Raw genomic sequence first — 24,571 nt, forward strand, 5'->3', positions numbered from 1 at the left:
GTATTTATCATGGAACGTGCGTAATGGAGTTTGATTTGCCAACCTGAATCGAGCTGCTTTTATTTCACTGCTTCATCAAGTATTTATAGAGAATTTTAGTGCGAATACGGCTTAAGTACAATTACGCGAACGATCGGACGTCGGCTAATCGCATGTTGTATCACCAGCTTTTCGTGACTTCCAATTAGAATTTAAAAAAACTTACGAGGTATCCGAAAAAAGAAGAATGCTATACTGTTTTTTTTTTTTTTTTGTTTATTTGCCATGTAGTCGCATTTCCATTACCTCATCGCTCTGGGCAAATTGACTGTAACAAGTTTGAAAAAGGGAAAAGCCACAAACGTTAGAAGGTCATATACACGTATCGTTTCTCCCCCTGAATCTAAAATTATTGACAGACTATAGTAAAGGTAACGAGTAGAATTTCATACCGAATAAGCGTGAATTTGGGAAGCACAGCAGCGGCCAACTTCGGCAAGTTCGGTGCTTTAAAAAATCGTTTCATCGTAAGTCTAGTGACAATTTTGCTAGGCCAGGAGGAAAAACGTCTATCTGGTTGAGACTTTTATTCGGACATTATGTGTTGATTTAACCCTGTGCGTTATACGTGTTACGTGTCGCAAGGCATCCTTCATCGTCCAACAAGTGTTACAACGGAAGGAAGGACGCGCCGAGTGACCGAGCACTGTCCGCTGCACACATACAAGGAACATAGAGCGTGTTGTCCACTCGGTCACCATGGATATGATGTGGCTCATCGGTAGCTTACCTGGGGCAGGGGTTGCGTATAGAGGGGTTTTATGCCCATACGGGATCGTCGCATCACTCGTACATCCACGCAGCAGTTTCCTTGTGTGTTTATCGTCAGTCCGTCCGCCCGAGTTGAGCTGGTATTAGTTTCGTCCAGCTCCCAAGATAGTTTATGCTCCGTTCCTCAGTATGCATCATCACACCAAACACAACGCCGCAAACGTTCGGAGATTTCCCCCTCGATCGTGTGAAATAAATACACGAGTGATACCGTCACGCAATAACGGATAAACAAAACATATAGATTACAAATTTTTAGGGCTGCGATTCGCGATGCGCCCATCGCGATCAGTTGTTGCACCGTTTTCGCGGGATTCGACTTCTTCGCAACGAATTGACTCTTGACTGTAATTCTCTTTTTCTCAAATCTTACAATCTGTACGTGGTTCGTTGTCGTCGTCATGTTCCTACGTTTGAAATTAACTATTTTCATTCGAATTTACCAGAATTTTTCAAAAGCTGCCTAACGCCTTGTCGGAGATCACTATATGATGATTTAAAACTGTTACCAAATTACGATTATCAGCTTTTTACTTATTGGCTGTCAAGTAGACCGCCGTTAGTCGTTGCTACGACGACGACGATGACGCTGCGCGTCGAAGACGAGTTCTGAAATTGGTTTTAGCAAAAGTGAATGTCATAGTGTGAGCGGAATGTAAGTTTATTGCTCTCGTATTATTCAATGCTGCATCGTGGGGTGCCAGATTTAATTATTCCTGCCGTAAAAACCGACACAATCAAAAAAGACAGAATTTAAAGACTCATCCGCTTTTGGCAGTGCGATTGAATAAATTCGGTGATAATTTATACGCGGCGATCACGATCATACGAGAAGACTACAAGCTAAGCTCTTCGTGAAACACGTGTTGCGCTTAATTTCATTAATCTGATTATCATAACACCAGTGGTGTTTTAAATTTTCTTCAATGACGTCGAAACGCTCTGCGTGTAGTCGAGTATAATTTTTACAATGAGGGAGAACGCGGAGTACCTGCAGGTAGTGCATTAATAATTAAAAAAGGTCAAGAAAGGTTTGAAGAAAGCAATTACATCTGAAATGTTAATCGCGAATCTATTTTCGCGCCGGAGTCATGTGGCACTTGTTTTGTACTTTAGGGCTCGCTTGTACTATATGTATTATACATATTTGCGTTATGCCGTACAATTTATTTCATTGATTTTATCGGAACACTGAAACAGTGGAGTAGGATTTTGTTACCTGCGCGTATTTTTGTCTCCCGCATAATATAGACCTGTGTAAAACACAATCCGCGTTATAACGTGCAACAATTTAGGCATATATGTATATCTAGTTCAAACGCGAAAAATTAAATTTCGAAAACATCGGAATGGAAGAATTAATATACTACCGTGAAATTGCAGACTCGTACGAGTTGAAAAGCCAACTTCAGCCAAGTATAATAGGGGAGACTGGGGCAAAATGGAGCAAGTCAAAAATTAATTGAGAAAAAAAATATTGTTTTTTTTTTAATCGCAGCTTAGAAAGTGGTAAGTTTTTGTTGATTATTACAAGTTGTAAACAGATGTAGAAAAATATTAATCGAATGATCATGCAATCATGTTCCGTTCTTCACGCTTGTCCCATTTTTCACTGGCCCCCCACCCACCCCCCTCCCCCCAAACTCCAAAGCCTAAGCCGACGAGTCGTTTAAATTCGGGATATCATTAACAAAAACAAGAGAAACTAACAAGAAGATGTGAATGAAAGTAAAATTGAAAATGATTATGCCCTTGGCAGCACGTGCATTCGAGACCTATTTTTATTTTATACGGTTGAGATTACTCATAAGTCAATTCGGTGCGAGAAAATTGGTAAAAAAATAATCGTGACTTGGTATATACCGTGGGGGGTAGCTGATTATCGAGACTCAAGCGGTACGCGGGGTCAGAGGGACCTTCTTGAAGAGAAAGGAGGGTAAAAAAGGGAAGCAAGGTCTGCCTACCCCTCTGAGCGTTTCGCCGCTTGGGGCTTGTGGTTAGCCATTTATAATTAACAAGAAGTCGACCAACGCCGGGTCTCCACGGCTTCGAGCGATCAAAATTGATCAATGTCTGTTTCGCGCTACAAGCAGACTGTCCGCGTTCCGGATCGGGACGCGTTGCAGTTACCCACACCTTCCTTCTCGTTACCACCGTCGCCCGGAAACCTTCCGGGGAGAAGTCCGAACGATACCGTGTCCTCTTCACCGGAAATAAAATTCAATTTCGTCGACGAGGCGATGGACGCCGACGCGATCCGCTTGGAGAATGAAACCAAGGTACCTACTGCACAGGAAAATCCGGCAGATGATGTTTGAAAACGAAGACCCGTGTGTCTTTCGATCATTAAACTCAGTTCCGCGGTAAAAGAAGTAAGAAGAAAGTGTTCAAGTTCAGTCGGTGAAATCCTCTGAAATTAGAAAAAAGAAAGAACATTATTCGTTATCACGCCGACGACGTATGGTTGTAGATGAAGATTTCGAGTTCTTCGAACGAGTGATCCTCGCGAATCACAGCCACGTGGTGTTCGACGCTTGGCGGTCAGGAACATGAATAATTGAAAACACTTGAAAAGTTTTCAGAGAACTGTGCAATCTGCGGTAGCAAATAAGAAAGTAATAAAAAATATTTTGACAAGCGTCGAGTACCTCGTCGCCACATAAATAAATACGCATACGAGGTCTATACGCAGTGCTGCTGTCACATCGAATCGATACACGAGGTCGACCAGTGTTTTACAATTCTGGTATAAAACGATTTACTTTCCACTGACGCGCTGCGTAAAGGCGGAAACTTGTCGAATAATAAATGCTTCTCTAATTATCAACGGCGTTTGCACAGCGAGACGGGGATGGGTTGGAACGAGAAGAAAAGAACCCCCGCGATCAGATTTTATCATGATGAAATTTCTGCAGGACACTCACAGCCGGAGACCGAGTCGAACCGAGGGAGTTTCTCAGGTTATCCCAGAATTCAGCCCCAGCAGGTCGCAGCTGAGCGATTTGGTGCATTCGGTCGGATCGACGGAGACGTCCCTGGTATCATCGGCAACGCACACGCCGAACCGCGAAGGGAGTCCTGCGGGAAGGAGCGTGGAAAGACGTCCTGGAACCCCGTACGACGTGACAAAGCCCGTTCTCCAGAGAACGAGCGACGCCCTCTTCGAGCTGGCCAGAAATGGCCTTCAGCAATACAATCCGACGAGCGGCGAGTCGCCGTCGGGATCCGGGAGCCCCAGGATATCCAGGCGGTACTCGAGGGCGAGCGTTCATCCCTGCGTTGTCGGAAGCAAGTCCTTAACGGCACGCGACTTATTCGGTAAATTTGTCACGAACTTCAACAGCCGCCCCTTATTAGCATTAATTTCATTCTCACAACCGCCTGTTGCTGCGCTGCGTGATGAAGCGCTATACAGCGCCAAGGGTATTATTGCGATACTTGCGACGAAGAGTTTATTAGACGAGGTGTAATGGGGAGAAATCCGGATTCGTTGCAGTTGCCTGATCGGTCGGGAATTTTTAAACCAGTATATCTTTGTTTCGTCAAAAATTCCCCCTATTCATGCGATCAGTAGAAAGCTTTTTTTTGCAGAGAATTGAAGACCCCGAGGTAGGAATTTATACTTACAAACCAAAAGGAAGGGTAGTTCGAGTACAGACTGGAAATACACTTTTTCCCGACTCAGTAATCCTTTCCAACTTGGACAAAAACGATAATAGTTGCAGTGATAAATGTGAGGATAAATGCATCGACAAACTATAGAAGCATAATTCGAACGTGAAGAGAATGTAGGACGTTTAACTGCAGGAACTTTGAAACTCGATGTAGGTACCCTGACCTCATTAAACAAGAAGTAACACACGAAACAGAAATCGATGGCTAATAGTTCCCATAGCATGGAATTGAATATCCTCGTGCCTATTCATATACGTACATGATATTTGCAGTCTACTGTTTCGTACAAGATATATGATCGCCAAGTGGCCTGTTATCGCAATTGTCCACCGAGTTCGATATATCAGGAAAAGCTGATTAATTCGACCCTGCGCAAGTACCGTGAGTCGTATAAAAGGAAGATTCGCGGACTTTGCACAATGAGTTGAATGAGTACATTCGTAAAAAATTCTAGATTTAATACGATCACAGAATCCTTTTTAGGGGTAGGCTTACAGGCACTGATAGTTATACATAATTAATTATACACGATAATCACCTATCCATGAAAGATGTGAGATGCTGAAGCAAACTTGTGTAAAGTGATAAATCGTCGAGTGAAATTCTCACATTCGAACAATTTTCTAATATTATAGAAATAGAGGGATGAAACGTAACTAGTAAAAATCTTCTTTCGAATTAAACGATTCCATTCTGCGCGGAATATCGCGATAACGTTTACCGTTATACTTTAATAAATATTATAGATATACGCGATAATATTATTCGAGGAACCGCTCGACTAGAAATATTCCATTTTTTATGAAATTCGTCAACATTTACTTAGCGTTTTTAGGACCAAAATTAACACCCGCACCACCGGACGCAAGCCCGTCGTTACCTGGAACGCCTGCCCCCCAGGACTCGGACAGCGAACAGATGAGCAAAGAAGCGTTATCCCGAAAAGATGATGGATTGGATACAACGGTGGGACCGGAAACTGACCCTGAGACGTTATTTTTTCGGTGAGTTTTCATGATTTTTTATATTATACACTTTTATAGTGTCGTAGCTAAATAATCGCAATTCGCATTTATGCATGAACTCATCATATATATTTCGCATAATGTACATGGAAACGATTACCGACAGTCAGCCAAATAATGTGGTTGGCAGTACGGTGCTAAAAATAATTCAACTATTGTAGAGTCTGGTTTAACTGCGTTGGAAGAAAATAAAAAAAACACGGCGAAATGGACGAGATAGCGATTTTTTCAAATTTAGGTTCTAACCGTTGAACAATTCAAGAGGGGTTAAATTATTCATGCCACTCGTGACTGTAGATATGCTACATACGTGCTTCGTGGCCGGCAGTAAGCTAACAGCTTTTCAGGAGTGAAAAAATTCGAGATAGTACACCTGAGGCTTTTGCGTTATATTACGTGCTCGAATATCGCTCCGTATTATCACGAGAATGTTAAATTTGTTTCCATCTGCTTCGGGGTACACACAATGAATTTCTGAGATCTCGCCGTGTTAATGATCACAGATGTCTGTAGGTACGTCACGTCCACAAAAAAGAAAAAAAAAACAGAAAAAACGGGAACACGTAGAAACAAAGTATTCACGTACAAAAGAAAGTATGAAATGAAGAATTTTTTTCAGTGGGGTAAAAAATTTAGTTGGTACCACTTCGAGTTATTAATTATAATGAGATAGGGGAGACTAGAGATGTTTGCCACGATATTTAGAGGAGCACCACGCACCGCGTTATTTTTAAAAACTATAATGATCACATGCAGTACTTATACTAGCCGCTTTGTTCACGTGGTTATTTAAAAGTATGACAATTCTTTACCGTTTCTAACGCCGTTGCGTATAATTTCGTGTTGTATTCTCTATTAGTGGATTTTCCATGCATATGAATTTATGATAAGTCCTGCAGATAATTCAGTCAAAAATTTGGTACCGAACAATAAAAGGACTGAGACTGAAAATTACTGGCATTGCGAGAATTCGTCAAACGGTGACCGTCCGGAATCTTCCTGCGACAAAATCACCACTGAAAAAATCCCCCCGGATAAAATTTCCCAAAATAAATAAATAAATAGATAAATAACTGGGCGAACATTAATAAGCGTATAATAATATTCGGGAAGGGGAATTTTGCCAGGGAAGATTTTGGAAAACGAGATTCTGGATGGGAACCGGTGAAACTTATATAGCTTGAGGTAAATGGACACATATCGAGAGGGTAATTATACCAAACTGACTACGAATTACTAAGAGTGATTATTGAGAAATCACTTATTGTACCTTTTACCTTTGCGCAGCGACGGTCGCCGTCGAATAGACATGGTGTTGGTCTACCGGGAAGAAAACGAGGGTGTGATGACGGAGACCGAAGCCAGAAGGATAGAGCAGCGGAAAGTCTTCGAGCAGAATCTCCTCAAGGAAGGCTTACAACTGGAGCTTGAACACAAAAACACATCGTTCGACGGCAGAACGTACTTTTTGAAGCTCCACATACCATGGAAGACAAAGATGCAGTACGCCGAGGTGATGAACCTGAAACTACCGACGAAAAGGTTCATCACGATATCAGTAAAAGCCTGGGTGAGCTTTGCTCGATAACTGTTGTTCGTCGTTTTTCGGAAATCTCTGAATATTACGTACTATCTGTCCTTTCTTACAATATCATCCGATGTGACAGGGCGGCGAAGGTGGTAAAGAGAAACCGAAATATTGGGCAAAATGGTCGCCGTGGATAGAGTGGATCCAGAGACTCCACTCCTGGGACACGAGCAGAATCCCCGAGGAGCCGAGTTTTTACGCCAGTGCTGACGCCGGCGACCGGGAAGAAAGGTATAACAGTTTATACACTAATACACATACCCGCAAAAAATTTCGTCAAGTGGATTAAAAATCGCTAAGATCTGTCGGCTTTGATTTTTTTTAAGGAGGAAGGGCCTTTTCTACACCACTGCAATTAGTTTTACATGCTTATGCTCTTTGCAAATTAGATCCTTTATTATATCAAGATCTATAAAAATTCTACTGTAGCTGCAATCAACTCTAATTATTAAATGGACTGTCGCACTTACCGCTTTACACGTTATCTGATATCAGGTTCGTAGTAAAGGACAGAGACACGGCTTTCACCCCGGCCCAGAGGTCGTTGATCGTCATGCAAATTTTGTTGAGGGCACGGTACGACGACAACCACGAACGAGCCGGGATCCGACGTCTTCTGGCGGACGGTACTTATCTCGAATGTTTCCCACTCCATGAAGGGCCTTACGATACTCCCGGGCCCAATGGCGAACTCTTCGACAGACATTTGTTGTACCTGGAATGGGCTCGGCCTTCTAAGTGGTGAGAAATAATGTCGAGACCAAGCTGTGAGAATCGGATCTAATCGCAACGATGTATTTTTTTAAATATCCTCTTTCATCATCAGGCATTTCCAAAGCTCGTTGATAGCGAAAAATTTGTTCGTCATATCTGAAACAGAGTTAAAGTTAAAGAGCAAAAAACATGAATTTCTTCCCCAGTCTTTAACTGACGTTTCAGGTTCAAGAAGCAACCCTTGTGGTTGGTCAGGAGATACTTCGGGGAGAAGGTAGCCCTCTACTTTGCCTGGTTGGGTTTTTACACGAAGGCGTTATACCCACCAGCTGTTGTTGGTTTGCTCTGCTTTTTTTACGGCCTTGGAAGTATAGAAAGCGAAGATAACATACCCAGTAAAGAAATCTGTGATCCCACATTGGCTGGTGAGTTGTAAAATGTAGTGAAAAAATTAATTCTCATAAAATACGATATTATGTGTGTATTTTTTGGTAGAGTGTATAATAAACTTGAGGGAAATGATTACGTATGCGGGTGTTCGGATTGATATTATTGATACTATTATTAATTACTATGTATTAATAAATAATGTGATATTATGGATTACTTGATTTTAACCGATCATTGCAGGAAATATAACACTTTGTCCTCTCTGCGACAAGGCGTGTAAATATCAAAAGCTGAAAGATTCCTGTCTTTTTTCTAAACTGACATACCTGTTCGATAATCCAGCAACCGTCTTCTTCGCAATATTTATGTCTTTTTGGGGTGTGTACGAAAACAATATAAAAGAATCAGTATTAATTTTATGCCAAATTACAGTCACGAAGTAAGAAAAAATTATTTTGATAAATTAACCGTTTATACACAGCGACGACGTTTTTGGAGTTATGGAAACGTCGACAGGCAGTGATAGTTTGGGAATGGGACCTCCAAAACGTGGACGGTGACGAAGAGACCAGACCAGAGTTCGAGACCACGGTGAAAACGTATCGCGTCAATCCTGTGACCAGAGAAAGGGAGCCTTACCTTCCAGCATGGTCGAGGGTTCTTCGGTTCACGGCAACCGGATCCATGGTATTTTTTATGGTAAGCATGGGGGGGTTACTTTGGGTCTCTTTTCTTCATGTGTTGTTCATTTCACTAATGGACCGAGCTCTGTTCCAGATTTGTGTTGTATTGGCTGCGGTTCTCGGCACAATCATATACCGGATATCATTAGTGTCAGTATTTTATAACAGCGGCGGTGAATTCTTGAAGAAGCATGCAAAAATTTTCACTTCCACGACCGCCGCCCTCATTAATTTGTTCATCATAATGATCCTGACCCGGGTTTATCACCGATTGGCAAGGTGGCTAACAAACATGGAAAATCCGAGAACTCAGACTGAATACGAGGATAGCTATACTTTCAAGATATTTCTATTTGAATTTGTCAACTTTTACTCGTCGTTGATATACATAGCTTTTTTTAAGGTAAATGACGTTTCCGAATTATCGCAAGCCGGATAACAAGAGGTACAAGTTTAATATACGGAAGTGATTCGTTGCAGGGAAGATTTTTCAAGCACCCAGGTGACCGGAGTGCGAGATCTTCAGAATTTTTCCGTATTAAGACTGATGTTTGTGACCCAGCCGGTTGTTTGTCAGAACTCTGTATCCAACTGGCAATAATAATGATTGGCAAGCAATGCGTCAACAACTTTCTCGAGATTTTATCTCCAAAGATGTGGAACTGGTGGCGAAAGAGAACTCAAAAGGCAGCGACGAAGGATCGAAACAGACCTTATACTCGCTGGGAGAAGGATTATCAGCTTCAGGATCCCGGTAAAATGGCACTGTTTGACGAGTACCTTGAGATGGGTGAGTGTGAAATAATTTCTCAACATTTCCTGCCGAGTATGTCGAAGGGACGGCGAATATCGACAGATAATTCACTTTTCTCACGCATCCCCCTCGTTTCTTGTTATACTTTTCAGTCATACAATACGGATTCGTCACATTGTTTGTCGCGGCGTTCCCTTTGGCTCCGTTATTCGCTTTGTTGAACAACATTGCCGAAATACGACTTGACGCTTATAAAATGGTGAAGGAAGCCCGAAGGCCTCTCGCTGAGAGGGTGGAGGACATCGGCGCCTGGTTCGGTATTCTCCAGGGTGTTACTTACGCAGCTGTGGTATCCAACGTAGGTGAAACGGACGTCACAAAGTTCTCTGACAAAAAATAAAATTAAAATAAACAAATAAATAAACAGGAATTTTATGATTTTATTGCGAACCAACCACTTTCTCTCTGCTTCCAGGCGTTCGTGATCGCTTATACTTCAGACTTTATCCCCAGAAGCGTGTACGCCTTTGGATACTCGGACTCGCACAACCTGACCGGGTACATAGACAGTTCATTATCGGAGTTCAATACTTCTGATTATAGGGAGGACATGGGAAGTGCTGACGAGGATCCCGATCCCCCCACATGTCAGTACCGAGGTTACAGAAACGGTCCAGATCACCCGGACGCTTACGAACTCAGTCCACACTATTGGCACGTTTTCGCAGCGAGACTCGCATTCGTCGTGGTGTTCGAGCATGTGGTAAGTTAATTGCTGTAACATACATCCATTCATTATTACAGAGTTTCTCACTCGGAGATAACAGAGACTGATGACCATAACCGGTTGAACTTACAGGTGTTTGCACTGACGGGTATAATGAGCTACGCAATCCCAGCGGTGCCAAGGGCAATTGCGACTCAAATCCAGAGAGAACGGCTGTTGGCGCAGGAAGCGAAGTACGAGAAAGGTATCACGGGTCGGGAAGACGAAGACGAGCTGTTAACCGCTCTGCGGGAAGCCGGAAGTATCGGGCGACCGCAAGGAGGTCGAGGAAGCTGGGCGAGGCGTTTCAGTAAATTGAGTGATGGCCTCGACGCCCACGTGGAGGTGGGCCCTCGGGCACACAGACAAAGTAATTCGTCAACGGTGTGGGAAGTGATGTAGGTCTCTTTGATGCGTACCGTAATCTGAAAGATACGAAAGAGTCACGACGTTATAAGTATATAGGTGACAGGTTGGATAATTAGCAGTACAATACCTACCGCGATCAAATAGGTCAACGTTTGACGTCAAACAGACTGCAAGATCGCCTGTTTACTCAAGTCGATTCATATACCTAACAAGTACAAATCATCGTTTTAATCAAAAGAAGACATAATGTTCTTTTTTCCACACTTATCGGATACAACATTGCGATTACTTGTATATAGAAATGTAGTAGAAATAATGATCCCTAAGTGCGCTGTGTATACATACCTTTGTTTATGTAAATAGAAAAAAGGCCACAAGATGTCCGAAAACTCAAAACATATCGTGAATCGTAATACGATTATATTAAGGTATATGAAGTCTGGTGGATAAAATTTATGAAATGTCAGAGAAATTGGTATTATGTACATGGAATTTTTTTGAACTCTCATTTCTAATTCATACAAAATTTTTCATATTTAAAAGCAACATGGAATTTGAAAGATTTTCACCAGTTTTATACAGATGGAAAATTTTACAACTTCCAAATTCCTGTGGAAATCAAATATCAACTAGAGAGAATATTCAGGCTCTAATGTTTTATTTTACAATTCAAATTTCACCCCGAGGCTAATGTATTTTGTCCAATGAAAATCTGAGATTGTCTTGAAATCACTGTTTCAAATTTAATTCCAAGCGTAAAAAAAAAAAATTGTATGCCATGTTCAAGCATCGTTATCATTCTTTAAATGTTACGCTTATTACGTCAATCCAGTAATCTGTTAAGACTTAAAAATCATGCCTGTATCATGTAATATATACAATATAACATAAAAAGAAATGATTAAATTCGTATTAAATGAAATAGGTTGTTGAACATAATTTTTCAAACAACTTTCTGAATAACAGAGACCCGTTGCACATACTACACAATATACTCTTTATTTTACACGACCTCAATATTTCAGTTTTTTGTCTTACGTGCGTCTGACATTATTACAATAATAACTATCAATAGAATATATTTATAATAATATACATATACATATTCATTCTTCCAATTGATTCAATTTATATATGTATAATTAGTTAGGTATATTGGCCTATCATTCGTTCAATTCTGTACTTTACTTACGCCTGAAATTTTTTCTTCAAATATTATCGTATGATTTTTAAAAATTTTTTAAAATTTTTCTCTGCGTGTGTATTTTTCTTCGAGTCTAAACGTATAGTTTTACATAACATACATACCCACGTTTACAGTGTATCACAGTTGTATTGGGGGGAGAGGGAGGGAAGGGGGGGGGGGGGGGGGGTAGACAGGGTTGATTGGGAATTGGAAAGGGGGCCAAAGCTCGATTATAGTCTAATCAGTAAAATTCTAGGAAACATTTCATACCACACTCAGAGGTTACATCAATGTTTTGACGTTTCACGTGCTTCTGAATTCCATTTTTTTAAAGATATTTTTGGACAAAAATAAAATAATAATTTTTCACATAAAATGACATAATTTAAATGAAATCAAATAACAAAAAAGAAATCCTTTTTGAACACATGTACGTGACACAACAGGACTTTTTCCAACAGTTAACCCTAGAATTGTACACTGGGTGTGCAACACTCAGTACTTTTTCGCCACCGTGTGGTCCTTTTATAAATCAGTGTTGCAGAATTCGACTTTATCCTACTTCTCAGCATTCTTGACCGTTCAACGGAAAATTCTTCGTTGAGTTTATAGAGAAATCTTCATTGCAGCCCCAACCACCGCTTTTTGAAGTCGGCCACGTGGCAAACACCCAAGTGTATCGTTAATGATCGGCTGCGAAAGTGCGCCGTTCTAGGGTTGAAGGTCGTTCTGTCTATTATAATTAACACTACACACTTTTTTTTACGAACAGTACTACAAAACACACTGTTTTATCTTTTCAGACAGTTGAAAACCAAGTTTAACAAAGTTAGTAATTGTTGGAAAGATGTGAAAGCTGTGAGAGATGCTGTAAATAATGTCGCACTGTAATACTTATGACAATAACGTGATGCGTGTGATCGTTCTTGCAATCTCTACTCAATAGCTACCTAGAAAAAAACAAATAAAAATTTACAAAACGTATAACTGTCTTCCATAAGCTTACTTAAAAGAGTACAAATCAGCCTTGTGGAGTTCATTAATAGGGAATGGGAGAAGGAGCTTAACTAGGCCCAGGCGGGGCGCTGAAATTAAACATTGTCGTCGGTGGCCTTCCAGGTAGCGGCTTCGGTGGTAACCTAGGAGTCACTGATCCTGAAAATTAAATGCTATTTGTTACGAGGTTATTCAAAATTTGAGGATTATTAAAATATGATGGATTTGTTATTTTTGTTAAATGAAAGAATCGAAGATCTTTCTGGATGATCTGTAGTATTCTCACTAACATTTTCCAAAGAAAACAAGAGGCTCTCGCTGTTTGAAAAATTGATATCACATCGCACACGAGAATCAAGATTAACATTCAAACAGAACACTGTCATCTATATACCGTTGGGTTGAGCAGGGGGAAGTTTGGTGGGACTAGGCCCGTTGAAAGACATGTGCCGCCTAGGGTGGGAGGGAACTGGTCCTGTTGCTTCCAGAGTGGAATTCCGCCTTGCCAAAAGTCCTGAACTGCTAGGGTTCAGAGTAGCCGAGAGTCGAGGTGGTAGCATAATGGGGGGTACATCTCTCCGTGGGGGTAAAGGAGGCGGAGAAGTACCCTCTCGTGGTGGAAGTATTGGAGCATTTGGAGCTTGTCGAGCCTAAAAACAAACGGGGAACACAAAAAACTCATCACTGTGTTAGCAATTTTCAGACAAAACGAAAAAACACACCTGCTGCGGTGATTCACTGACAGAGCTGTCTCGTCTCCGGTGAGATCTGGGGGGTAAAGGTGGTGGCGGTTGGTTCGGAGGTAAGTGGCTAGGAGACGACGGTGGAGGCATAGAAGCCCCAGGACTCCCACCGGATGACAAACCCGTCAAGGCGCCAACGACGCTAATTGTTCCCGAGTTGAAACCAAAGTGGGTTGTCTGAGATTGGTGATACGGTGGTGGAAAGTGACCGGGCGATCCAAGTTGCGGACTGCTACCAGGCGAGCCAAGCGAAAGACCTGACATACTGAGAGGACCAGGGGATCCAGGTGGAGGGCCTGTTCCTAGAAAAGGCCAAGAAAAAGCAATCATTGAAGGGCAAATTTGAGTATTAAGTTTATAACTCCATGGGATTGTGGAATAGTTTCATTTCCAAATATTTAGCATGTTTCCATAGCAAATATCTTGTATTTTCAATTTGATGTAATATAAAATGAGGAATGCCCACCTCCTAGTAGTACAGGAGCAAATACGCTATGATCTCCCGTATGCGGAGGTGCCATTTGAGAGGTGTGCGGGGGAGTTTCAGGCAACTCAGGAGGAGGTGGAGCTTCCGGCGCTGGATCATGTAATTTGACTGTAGTCGTCACTGCTTGCAAGGGTGCTGGTAATCTGCCACTTAGACTCCTTGCCTTGATGCCAGGCGACTTCAAATTTAGATCCGGCCATTTACGTGGCTGAAAAAAAGAACATACTTGTGATCAGACAATTTATTCCGTCGTTTTGTCAAGTTCAATTGAGACACTTACGACTCTGGGTGGTTGTCTACAACCTCGGGGCTCCACTTCCAAACTCTTGTTATACAAATAGTTGCCTATATCGGCGTCTTTCATATTGGGGTCAAAAGGAGAAAGGTTTTCAATAAAATGTCTTATTCTAGGTTCTACGCTGAGACAGTAGGGCTGATTTTGATACTGCTGAATTTCGCCTGTGATTTCTGCAACTTTCCGTCGCTTACTAAAGTTTATCAGCTCTGGACTACCCTGAAGATAGTCAGAATTTCCCTCCTCAGTGTGTAAAATATTTGTCAGGTACATGCCTGTGAACGGTTTACAAATGTATTCAATTGTCAACAGGTATTCCAGATATTAAAGGTACAGCAGTTATGAAATATTGGGATATCATAATTACCGAAAAAAGGTACGCAAGGTGGATTAATAGATCGTAATTTTTCTTGGTACTTTCGAAAGTGATCACTATTCAACTCTCGGGCGTCTTCCAGTGCCTTTTCCAATCGCGCCGGTATTTGCTATGATAATGTAATTCACAATTTATTTCTCATCTTACTTTGAGATGTAAGTTAAGAATCTTAGGTATTCGAATAACAGATAATTACATGATTTACCTGAAAAGTGAACTTCAGCCGATAAACAGACGCGGAACCCATAGCACTTACAATAGCTAAAACGCCATTGAAATTGTTCAGATCTTGTAGCACCATCATAATTTCAATTGCCCGAGACACAATGGCAACACGCTCTTCCAAATTCTCGGCTTCCACTATAGTTTTTTCAAGCCATCGTGTGACCTAAGGGGTATAGAGATTAATTATTTATTTATTTATTTTTTTTTTTTTCGAGAGAATATTTCACAAATTTTAGTATTCTAATGTACAATTCGATTTAGTATATTTAGTATGACTAATAAAAAATTATACAGTAAATAATCATAAGGCTTACATTGTTTGTGTGCTTAATCATCTTAAGTAGATTTGGTGATGTCTGTTCTTTATCTTTCTTGGTCCAAACTGAGCCGACTAATTCTGAAGGCTTTACTGTTCTATACAGTTCAAATTCTAATAACGTTAATTGCCTCGCTAATTCGATAGGGTGTAACTATAAAAAACAGCAATATGTTGGTCAAGTGTTTGTAAAGCAATATGATGTGATATACAATGATCATGAACGAAGGTTCAGCAAAATTCTATTTACGATTACGGAAATGCACTCACTGTGAGTATTCCCCACGTTTCTTCAGGAACTTTAAGGTGCCACTCAATTGCAGGTGGGGATCGTTCAAAACTGAAAGTAATTGGCCTTTGTTCGGATGGCTCGCATTTTCTCTGAACAATTTTCATAACTGAATCCACCCATTTTCTCATCGACTTTCCGCCTACTGTGTCTAAAAAAGCCTGTAACTTCTCCAAGAGTTCTCTGTCGCGTTCAAAGTCATAAAAATGATGGTCTACCTGTGAAAATAAATGCAAATGAAGATTAAAGGGGTATAGAAAATTTATCGCACTTTATTATTGGTTTTAAGATCGGTTTAAGAATATCAAAATAGCTATTATTAAACTTGATACTTTGTACACATACCCAATGCCTCAAAACATTGAGAACCCTGAATTGAACAGGTTGACAGTACTCCTTTTTGTACCTTTTCCAGTCTTCTCTAGCCCCAGCTTTACACCCTGGTGCTTTGTCCTCATCTCCATACACTACCGAAAGCTCTGGTATGTCAAACCTCTTGATGAGCAAAGACAAAAGCTTTTGGGGCGAGCAAAAACTCCTATTGAAATATCAGAACACAATCTTCGTCATTACAAGAGAAAATTGTGAAGCCAATTCATTACTCTGCTGAACTAAACGCAATCACTATGTAACATTGTCATCCTTAATCACTTAAATCCAACTTACCTATAAGTAGTAAGGAATGTCCGTACAAAAGCTGGATCTGCGTATATATGGTAAGTTAACCTTTCAACCAGTTTGATCAGTGTAGCACCTTTGATCAGAGGCACACCTCCATTTTCTCTAGCCTCCAGTACTATATTTTCAGGGGAATCTTGTTCGGAAAATTTGTACAAATGAGGTGGAGGAAGTCTTAAAGGATGTTTCGTTTCTTCATCCAACAGTATGCTGTCAAGCGTTCTCTCTAGCATGCTTTTAGTATTAAGCATTACAAGATCGGCCATCCAGCTATTTTTGTCTTCGGGAGATTTTGCAACGAGTGTAACATTTGGGTGGTCTCTTGGAGCAATTTCAAAAGTGTTTTTCAATTCTGTGAAGATTTTTGTTAATGAGTAAATGAACCAGTGAAAAATTGGAAGTGTTACCAGAAATAAATGTTTGATCAACTTATTTGTAAAATTTCAAAAAATTAATTTTAAGGCTAACACCATTCAATATTCAACAAACAGAGAATTTCAGTAATTTTAACGTATCGTATTTGTTGGAAAATTAATTTTACATGTTTTAATAATCTTTGATTATTGCATTTACGTTTACTCAGTAAAGTAACGTAACTGACCATCAGTGTCTTCTCTGTCAATGATCTCCACTTTTCTGATGAAAAAACGCTCTTTCAGGCGGAGTTCAACTTGGTGCGCCGGATGTCCCCCTCCTACCGCAACCGGTCCGACACTAACGCTCACTCTTTTTCCTCCAGTTGGTTTGCAGAGTACCAAGAGCCCATCGAAAAGAAAAGCTCGCCTTTCGGTTAATCTTCGCCCGCCGCTTCCAACTTTTCCTAGCATATCCTCTGTCATCGGACACAATCACGTCAAAATTACAGTTCGGAATTTTGCCCTGGTATTTACGACGAATGTTGCGAACTAATCACCTCTTATAAACTCGTTGCAGCATTGCCCGATATCCCTTTGGTCCCAACCATCGACAGTCTTTTGCAATTCACTAGTCTTCTCAAGTGCAGCTTGCCTTCTTACCCTACTTTGCATCCGTAGGCCTGTGTCTTTTTTTGGAAGATTTACGACGGATTTCATCAGTTCCATTTGCAGAGGTCGCAAAAGACCTTGCACTTGTTCTAAAGTCTCACGATCGTCTGAATTTGGAGTCAAGTTATGTAACACCTGTAATTGATGAATAACGAGTATGACATTAATTTAGTACTTTTGTGGCGATGCAATAAATAAAATTGGTAACACGTCAATTAACAGTTGTGACAATGAGGTATGAGTATAATGTAACTAAACAATGACTAAAACTGTTTATACATCGGTGTGTTAAATCCTAGCTTAGGAACCTAGGTAGTAGTTAAGGAAAGAATAAAATCAACTCTGTAGCGATATCAAGTGATATCGTGTAAAATATGAATTATGTGCTGGACTAGTGAAAAATAATAACCATAATTTCGGCGTCGGTAGAATCTGCACTTGAGCAAATCATAGGCATAATATACAGTCATTGCCACTAGACCTATAAGAAGACTCCAATAAATGAATTTTGCTATAGCTGAAGCACACATCAAAGCTATTATTCCCATAAAACAACACAAAAGTCTTTGCATTCTGGTCGTTTTTTATCAAGGTTATCATTTTTAGTACTGGCGAATTTTGACAGCCGAAATAATTGAGCAGTGTTTCAGTGCAAGCTTTGTTTCATACTGAAAATTTTGACAATCATGAAAGTCGCATTTCCCTTAATGCTTCGAAGTGAATCAAACCTTATGATATTGATATATGATGATTTCCAAACCGCTTTATATAAATAATAAAGTATAACGTTATGAAAGGCACGTTTAATTTTCATAAAAATTTCTCATAAACATAATATCATGTCTATGTCACTCACCTTAATGTAGTCAAAGTACAAGAAGCAGTGCCATACAGGTTGAAGCAATAGTTTTGGTAAATAATATTTTACAGCTTCCTTAAACCCATGACCTGCTGTCCGCAATGCTTCGTTGGACTCTGGTCTAGCTAATAACTTCGTCAGGACTTCCCTACTGGTCGGACTGTTCATGTCCCTCGCATATCTGTATTAAGATTCATTCAAAGTTGATCATCTGTAGTGTTATTTTGAAAATCTGTGTTCGAATTTGAAACATTCGAATTATATTTTATTCAATTCAGAAATCGTTTTTAGAAGAATTATGTGAATCATATTTATGTAAATTTATCTTCGGCCTCCAATCGTTTTTTTTTTTTTTTTTATTATAAGAAGCCGTTTATTTGACACGTAAATAAAAGAAGAATTTATCGATCACATACCATTTTCTGTAAAATATTCTAATGAAATATAAATATTGTAACTCACGTACTTTATGTACACATCAAACTCTGCAGCCTCAGCCAATTCTTCAAAACAGGATCCAACCGTAGGAGTCTGTTTCTCTTCCGTAATTTCCATAATATCCTCTAAACTTCCCAACAGTGTTACCGTTACTTCATAAATATCCATTATATTACTAAATAGTGCATCGAGTTCGTGGGGACCTTGAGCCATTTTTTCTATCTCTTCACGAAACACCTGCGATAAACAAATGCTTACTAACACTGAGATTGTTAGTAATTAATGCTAGCACGTGGATTTCATTATTCACTTTTTGGACTCGACATTTGCGATTGTTATAAAAGATACTAAATACTTAACATAGCTCAAATCAAAAATACAGAACTGAAACATATGCATATAAATGTTAGGGAAATAAAAAAATAAATTCTTTGGAAAATCTAAATAACAAAGATCTTTCCAAATATTTTTATGTTACATCAATAATGTACATACTTTGATTATCATGTGGAGATCACGTAGATAGTGTCGTTCATCATGTATAAGGTCACGAACAAAATCTTCGTAAGACGTTCGTGGGGATGGTCCTGGATCATCGACTGATACAACCGCACCTAAGCCACTTTGGGGACCTTCGGTACAGTCATCTTGATAGAACATATCCAACAGGACCTGTTGAAGGATGGGAATTTATGAGAAACGATTGAACAGTGCTTCCAAATATATTCCATTAAGAATATGTAAATATCCAAAGTAGGTATGAAGGAAATTTGCAGAAAAGTAGGCATATACTCAATGAGAATATAACAGACAGGATGTTGAGATTGTCGGAACAAATTTTGTCGCAGACAGAACCAACAGCTTATGAAAAGCAGACAAAGACAGGATCACCTTGTTCGCACATTGAAATAATGACATAGTTGGAATACAGTAAAAATATATCACTGAGTTTTGAACATTATCCACATGTGAATTAGTGAGCCAACTGCTGTAGCTTAGCCGCTACAGCACAGGCCGCGCGGCAAAGTAAGGTTCATAGTGGCAGACGTAACAGTAATTAAATTTGAATTGAATGGTTAAATGCAGACAGCCAAGAGTTGAATAGGCAATACGTAGGCTGAGGTGTCCAATAACGGAAAACTGACTGCTTAAAGAAGTGGCAAAGACTCTACCAAGACTGAGTCTAGAATAAATATTACAAGAACATTTACTTGCGGTCGATGGTTTTTGAAATGAACCCACGCAAGATTGAATAAAGGGTCAACAACATATAGACAGGTAAAAGATTTAAATTTAAATTGATTTCTCAGTCTAAGTGACAAATATGAAAAAGAAACAAAATAATAGGCACAAAACATTCATTAGCTAATTTATAAGAATATATACCAACCATGGGTAAAAAAAATTTTTTAAAATAAAAGTTGTACACCTCAAATCTATTACAGATACAATATAATAGTAAACCAGAAATATCAATGTTGAGCATTAGCATAAACCTTGAACGTAGTCCATTCCAAGTGTGCCAATTTTCATGCTTGGTATTCCAGAAATGGTTACTCGCGCATGCTAGTTTAATGATGAACTCGAGACAAAGAATTTCAAGTAGAGTTGATCGTAGATTTTTCTAATTAGTATACAAGTATCAAACAGCAACAACGTGAGCTAATTAATGTCGTAGCATGTGATAATTCACTAATGAATAGATACGATAAGCCCGCTTGAGTTGTGGGCTGTGTTGTAGGGAAGAAATTTACTTTAATTACCTATTTTGACACAAATGGAGTACCATGTTAATTATTATGAAAAACAGTAAGCCTGCCAAATTTTTTTTTTTCCAGTAATTTACAGTATCATAAAAAGTTAGTTATTTAGCTCCGTTGTTCACAAAATTTCACAAACGATTAGAGGATCATGAAAATGTAATAATTACTGAATGTGTTCAAATAACTTTCTACGGGGGCGTCGCAGGTACGTACCACCTAGAACAGCGTGAGTAGAGGGCGAACATTGTTGGTGTTGTTTTTAGTTGGTGGAAAGCATGTAACCAAGCAGAGAACATTTGCAGCCACAATTACCACTTAGCCTGTGTCTAATCTAGCATAGCCAGTCAGTGGTTTTTGGATTACAACAACGGTTATTACTAACTTCTAAGATTTGTTTGCAATTTATAGCCCCCTTTGACGAGTCAACATATGTTCTGTATTATGTATACTAAATTGCAATGTGAATTTCATAAGGGAGGGGGAAAAGAAAACCAAGAGAACAAAACACGACAAATAACCACATCTCCAGAAAAATACTTTTAACGAATGTCATATGTGATTCCTGATAACTTCATTTCTGTAAAATCCGTACTTTTTCAAAGTCAATACACATGTACAGATAGCAAATTGAATTTTTGACATACGAAACATTTTTCAATAACCGTACGAATACTTGATAGCGATAAGCTGATGCAAATGAATTACATTTATTTCAGAACCCTTCTATCTCGTAACACTAATTGTTCTCAATCCAACTTATTACCTAGATAAAGCTTATAACTATAAACTATGTTACATTGTATGAAAAAATGATAAGTAGGCCCAAAGTTCCACAAAATCTTCTGACACTAAGGTGACGTAGAAACGTATAATTAAACAATTCATAGAAATTATTTCGATTTTTGGGGTTGCAATAATTTTATTGTAGCTGTTCCATGTACAACGATGAACTTAATCTTGAAGAAATTAGTATTTATTAAACAAAAAGAAAGAATTTCAGTATATATGTTTGGAATTTTCAGAAAATTTTTCCGATTACTGACATGGAAATAACTTGTTTGAATTTGTTCCACTAGTCTACTTACTTGAAAAAAGTAAATAAAAATGATCCCTCATATATTTAGGACGGACTTTCCAATTCAATTTTACTAATTTAATTTACTAATTAATATTTGATGTACAACAGGAATGTAGTGAATGTTGAGCCAAAGGACACAGACAAATTAAATATAGTGTAAATGGCAAAATTTCAGTAAGTCATATGTTACCTTGTCAGCGTACATCGCCACCCTGATGTCTTGACAGGAAATTTCAACATGGCGTATATTCTTAACATAGTTTCCAGCCAACTGAACAAAAACATTGTTGTTCATTAATTGAAACAGTTTAAACCTAAATACTAAAATATCTGCGAGGCAATTACGGCAATAAGGTTTTCTGTACTAAGACACTTAGTAGGACAATGGAGTGTTCAAAATTACAAACCTTCAGAATATCAGCCGAAATGTACTCCAGTACGGCTACAACGAACAAGCTGACTTGCGAGTCAATTTTGTGCTGCAATACTTCCTGCAATTAAAAATCAGAATTCAGAGTGTATATTTAAATAGTCCAATCGCCTGAGAACAAGGTTACGTTTAAAAATATTGTAGATTCAAGTGAGAACCTAAATCTAATCTGTACTACAAACCTTTTGTAGCAGCTGATGTATTTTATCCACAGGTAATACAAGAGGCGATTTTTTCTTTCCCTTTTCTAATGCTTCCTTGGCGTCGCTTAAAGCCCACCTATCAATTGGCGTTGGAAAAGTGCGCCTAACACGTTCTTCAACATCTTGAGGAGTGTGTGGTGGAGGTCGGCCACACAACATTCCTAGCATTCGAAGGATCAAACTTTCCACATAATCAAGTGCGTCTTGCCTCGCTTCCAAACTCGGGTGAACCTGTTCCAATACCTGCAATAAAAGAGATCAATAAGCGAAGTCAAACGTAGCAGTAAACACGAATGATTGGTTGCCACACTGGTCTTAGGAATTCTGGCCAATTTACAGATTAATCAGATTTTGCTAAAGAAAGCTGTATGTTTCTGTGGCAACAAAAGGACAGATTGTGTTTTTTACTGAGGTTAAAATTAATACCATTAATGTAACAAAATATTGTTGCAAAAACCATGAGTTTGCCATTTTGTTTATGATTCAGAAGCAATTAAGTTATGAAACAGTGTGTCTGTGTTGCTTCGTAATGATTTACTCAAGTTCAGTCAATTCTGACATTGTAAGATTGATTTTTCTTTAGAAAAAAATACATAGTTACATTAACATTACGAATTTCAACTCCATTTCTTTGAAGATATCACTTTTATAAATTACTACAAATAACTTTTCAATAACTCTAAAATCATCATCCTTGTCAATAAAACGACACTAATGAATAAATAATGGTGGAAAATTTGCGCTTTATTTTTTAGCAAACGTTAGCGATGCATATAATTTAATTTAATTATTTGTAGATTTTCATTGTACATTTTATGGTATAAATCGAATCCATATAAATGAAGTTCTGTAAGCTTAAGATTTGACGATAAAATGGAAATGAGAATATTTCGATTTGTTGTTCTACAATTGAATAAGTTACTTTACAAACGATTACCCGAAAGGTGATACAAAGTTGATAGAATACACCAGCTGATTGAAAAGAGTAAATGCGGGGTGTCACCTGACTTTGACAAGGCTGTACGTGTGCATACGAGCGAACTGGTGTGTAGTAACATCGCCAGAGAAGTCTGAAGGTAGTAATAATTGAGGAAAGAGAGCCGTGAAGGAGGCTCGGAAATTGTGGAAAGTGCGCGTGGCGATCGTTTAGGGAAAAGACGGATCGTGAATGAGGATCTGAAGAAAACAAACCTTGCGTAGGGAGTTGACAAACACCCCCTTCCACTTGGCGGCGTTCTCTTCTTTCTCAAAGTCGTAGCCCGACGACTCGCCCACCACAGACGCCGGCGTTGAAAACATCTCACTTGGTTAACTGGCGGATTTGATTCAAGTTGAACAAATTTCACATTCGATATACATTATTTTCTCTCACAAATAGACTGAGTCTCTCTCTAGTTCGCGAGACACGTTTTTAGAAAAATCACAAAAACTTGACAGAGACGTTCGTCTATCCGTCCGTCGTTCGGGGCGCAGACATCTCTTCTTGTCTTTCTCACTCTTTCTTCCTCTCTCGCTCTCTCTCTCTCTCTTTTTCTCGCTCGCGCTCTCTCGCTTTCTCTTTCTCTCTCTTTCTCTCCCTCTCGTTCTCGCTGCAAAGATGCGACAGCTAAACCTTTTCACCCATTTTTCGTCCACTTCTCCGTTTTCCCGCACTGTTTAACCTCGATATCACTTTTCGCCGATCCCCTAGCTCCTTGTATTCCCTGTCTTTGCACATTTTTCACCTCCTTTCAACTATTTCTTATCAAAACGTCGTTCAGAGAGACCCACCAGTATCGAGAACTGCCATTGCGCGAGCTCGCTCTCCGCGTTGCGATCGATATTGCGATACTCGTCGACTCGTCTCACTAACGCGATATATATCGAACAACGTCCATACCCCGCGAAACATATCTTTACTCAATCTTGCTGGAATTTTTTGTCGATGACTGTATACGCGCCTCCCGGATAATACGTACTCGTACCGATACTATTACCCATTACCACGCGGGGAACTCATAATTGGACATTACTGTACATAAATACGTATGTCAGCATATTTTAAACGTCGTTTATGCGCTAGGCGTTCCTATTTGATTCTTTCTTCAACCGAAATATGCCGTGTTGTTTTGTGTAGATTTTTTTTAATTAAATGTAATTTATTCCAATAATATTATAAAACATTGCGATGAATTAATTTCAAGAGCAATTTTATTTTAATTTGTATATGCACCTCTGACATAAGTATTAACTTGTCTAACTTTCGTATTCACGTCTAGTGCGTGGTAAAACCCACGAAGTAGTTAGTATTACCTCGTGGTAAGACCGTAGGTAAAAGGAATTGAGCAGCCTACCATGCACATCGATATGTATGTCCGGTGGCCTATAACCAGGCATGGGAACATCGTGACGCACATCATTGACATTGATC

At 39.4% G+C, this 24,571-nt stretch overlaps 2 protein-coding genes across 4 annotated transcripts; one reads left to right on the forward strand and one right to left on the reverse strand.

Annotated features, from left to right (window-relative positions):
- The first annotated feature begins 775 nt into the window (after positions 1 to 775).
- On the forward strand, positions 776 to 11,994 carry LOC124303589 (anoctamin-4-like). Of its 2 annotated transcripts, none has more exons than XM_046760976.1 (15): positions 776 to 890; positions 2,904 to 3,089; positions 3,726 to 4,128; positions 5,312 to 5,489; positions 6,798 to 7,080; positions 7,178 to 7,329; positions 7,594 to 7,839; positions 8,038 to 8,237; positions 8,443 to 8,580; positions 8,684 to 8,901; positions 8,980 to 9,288; positions 9,366 to 9,675; positions 9,792 to 9,997; positions 10,115 to 10,402; positions 10,499 to 11,994. In XM_046760976.1, exons 1-15 carry the CDS (start codon positions 801 to 803, stop codon positions 10,805 to 10,807), a joined length of 3,516 nt encoding a protein of 1,171 aa, XP_046616932.1. In that variant the 5' UTR covers positions 776 to 800; the 3' UTR covers positions 10,808 to 11,994. The 2 variants fall into 2 exon arrangements, with proteins under 2 accessions (XP_046616932.1, XP_046616933.1); XM_046760977.1 differs by having other exon boundaries at positions 784 to 890; positions 5,321 to 5,489.
- A 128-nt stretch (positions 11,995 to 12,122) lies between these two features.
- LOC124303587 (protein son of sevenless) lies at positions 12,123 to 23,986 on the reverse strand. Of its 2 annotated transcripts, none has more exons than XM_046760970.1 (20): positions 23,353 to 23,986; positions 22,141 to 22,404; positions 21,936 to 22,019; positions 21,719 to 21,799; positions 19,183 to 19,359; positions 18,716 to 18,924; positions 18,247 to 18,430; positions 17,279 to 17,525; positions 16,967 to 17,197; positions 16,354 to 16,717; positions 16,033 to 16,225; positions 15,669 to 15,905; positions 15,397 to 15,552; positions 15,063 to 15,245; positions 14,849 to 14,966; positions 14,467 to 14,756; positions 14,166 to 14,394; positions 13,679 to 14,001; positions 13,351 to 13,606; positions 12,123 to 13,115 (listed from the first exon to the last, which is right to left on the reverse strand). In XM_046760970.1, the coding sequence occupies exons 1-20, from the start codon at positions 23,458 to 23,460 to the stop codon at positions 13,024 to 13,026; spliced, it is 4,026 nt and encodes a 1,341-aa protein (XP_046616926.1). In that variant the 5' UTR covers positions 23,461 to 23,986; the 3' UTR covers positions 12,123 to 13,023. The 2 variants fall into 2 exon arrangements, with proteins under 2 accessions (XP_046616926.1, XP_046616927.1); XM_046760971.1 differs by having other exon boundaries at positions 12,123 to 12,910; positions 19,183 to 19,360; positions 21,717 to 21,799.
- Positions 23,987 to 24,571: the final 585 nt, after the last annotated feature.

This window comes from Neodiprion virginianus, chromosome 4, assembly GCF_021901495.1.
Source record: "Neodiprion virginianus isolate iyNeoVirg1 chromosome 4, iyNeoVirg1.1, whole genome shotgun sequence".
Classification (NCBI taxonomy): Eukaryota; Metazoa; Arthropoda; class Insecta; order Hymenoptera; family Diprionidae; genus Neodiprion; species Neodiprion virginianus.

Coding starts and splice junctions, on each gene's coding strand:
- LOC124303589 (XM_046760976.1), top strand. CDS start 801: ATGCCCATACGGGATCGTCGCATCACTCGTACATCCACGCAGCAGTTT. Junction 5,490..6,797: donor CCTGAGACGTTATTTTTTCG/GTGAGTTTTCAT, acceptor ACCTTTGCGCAG/CGACGGTCGCCGTCGAATAG. Junction 8,581..8,683: donor AATATTTATGTCTTTTTGGG/GTGTGTACGAAA, acceptor GTTTATACACAG/CGACGACGTTTTTGGAGTTA.
- LOC124303587 (XM_046760970.1), bottom strand. CDS start 23,460: ATGTTTTCAACGCCGGCGTCTGTGGTGGGCGAGTCGTCGGGCTACGAC. Junction 15,553..15,668: donor AAACGTGGGGAATACTCACA/GTGAGTGCATTT, acceptor TGTTTTTTATAG/TTACACCCTATCGAATTAGC. Junction 13,116..13,350: donor TCCCCCTGCTCAACCCAACG/GTATATAGATGA, acceptor TTTAATTTTCAG/GATCAGTGACTCCTAGGTTA.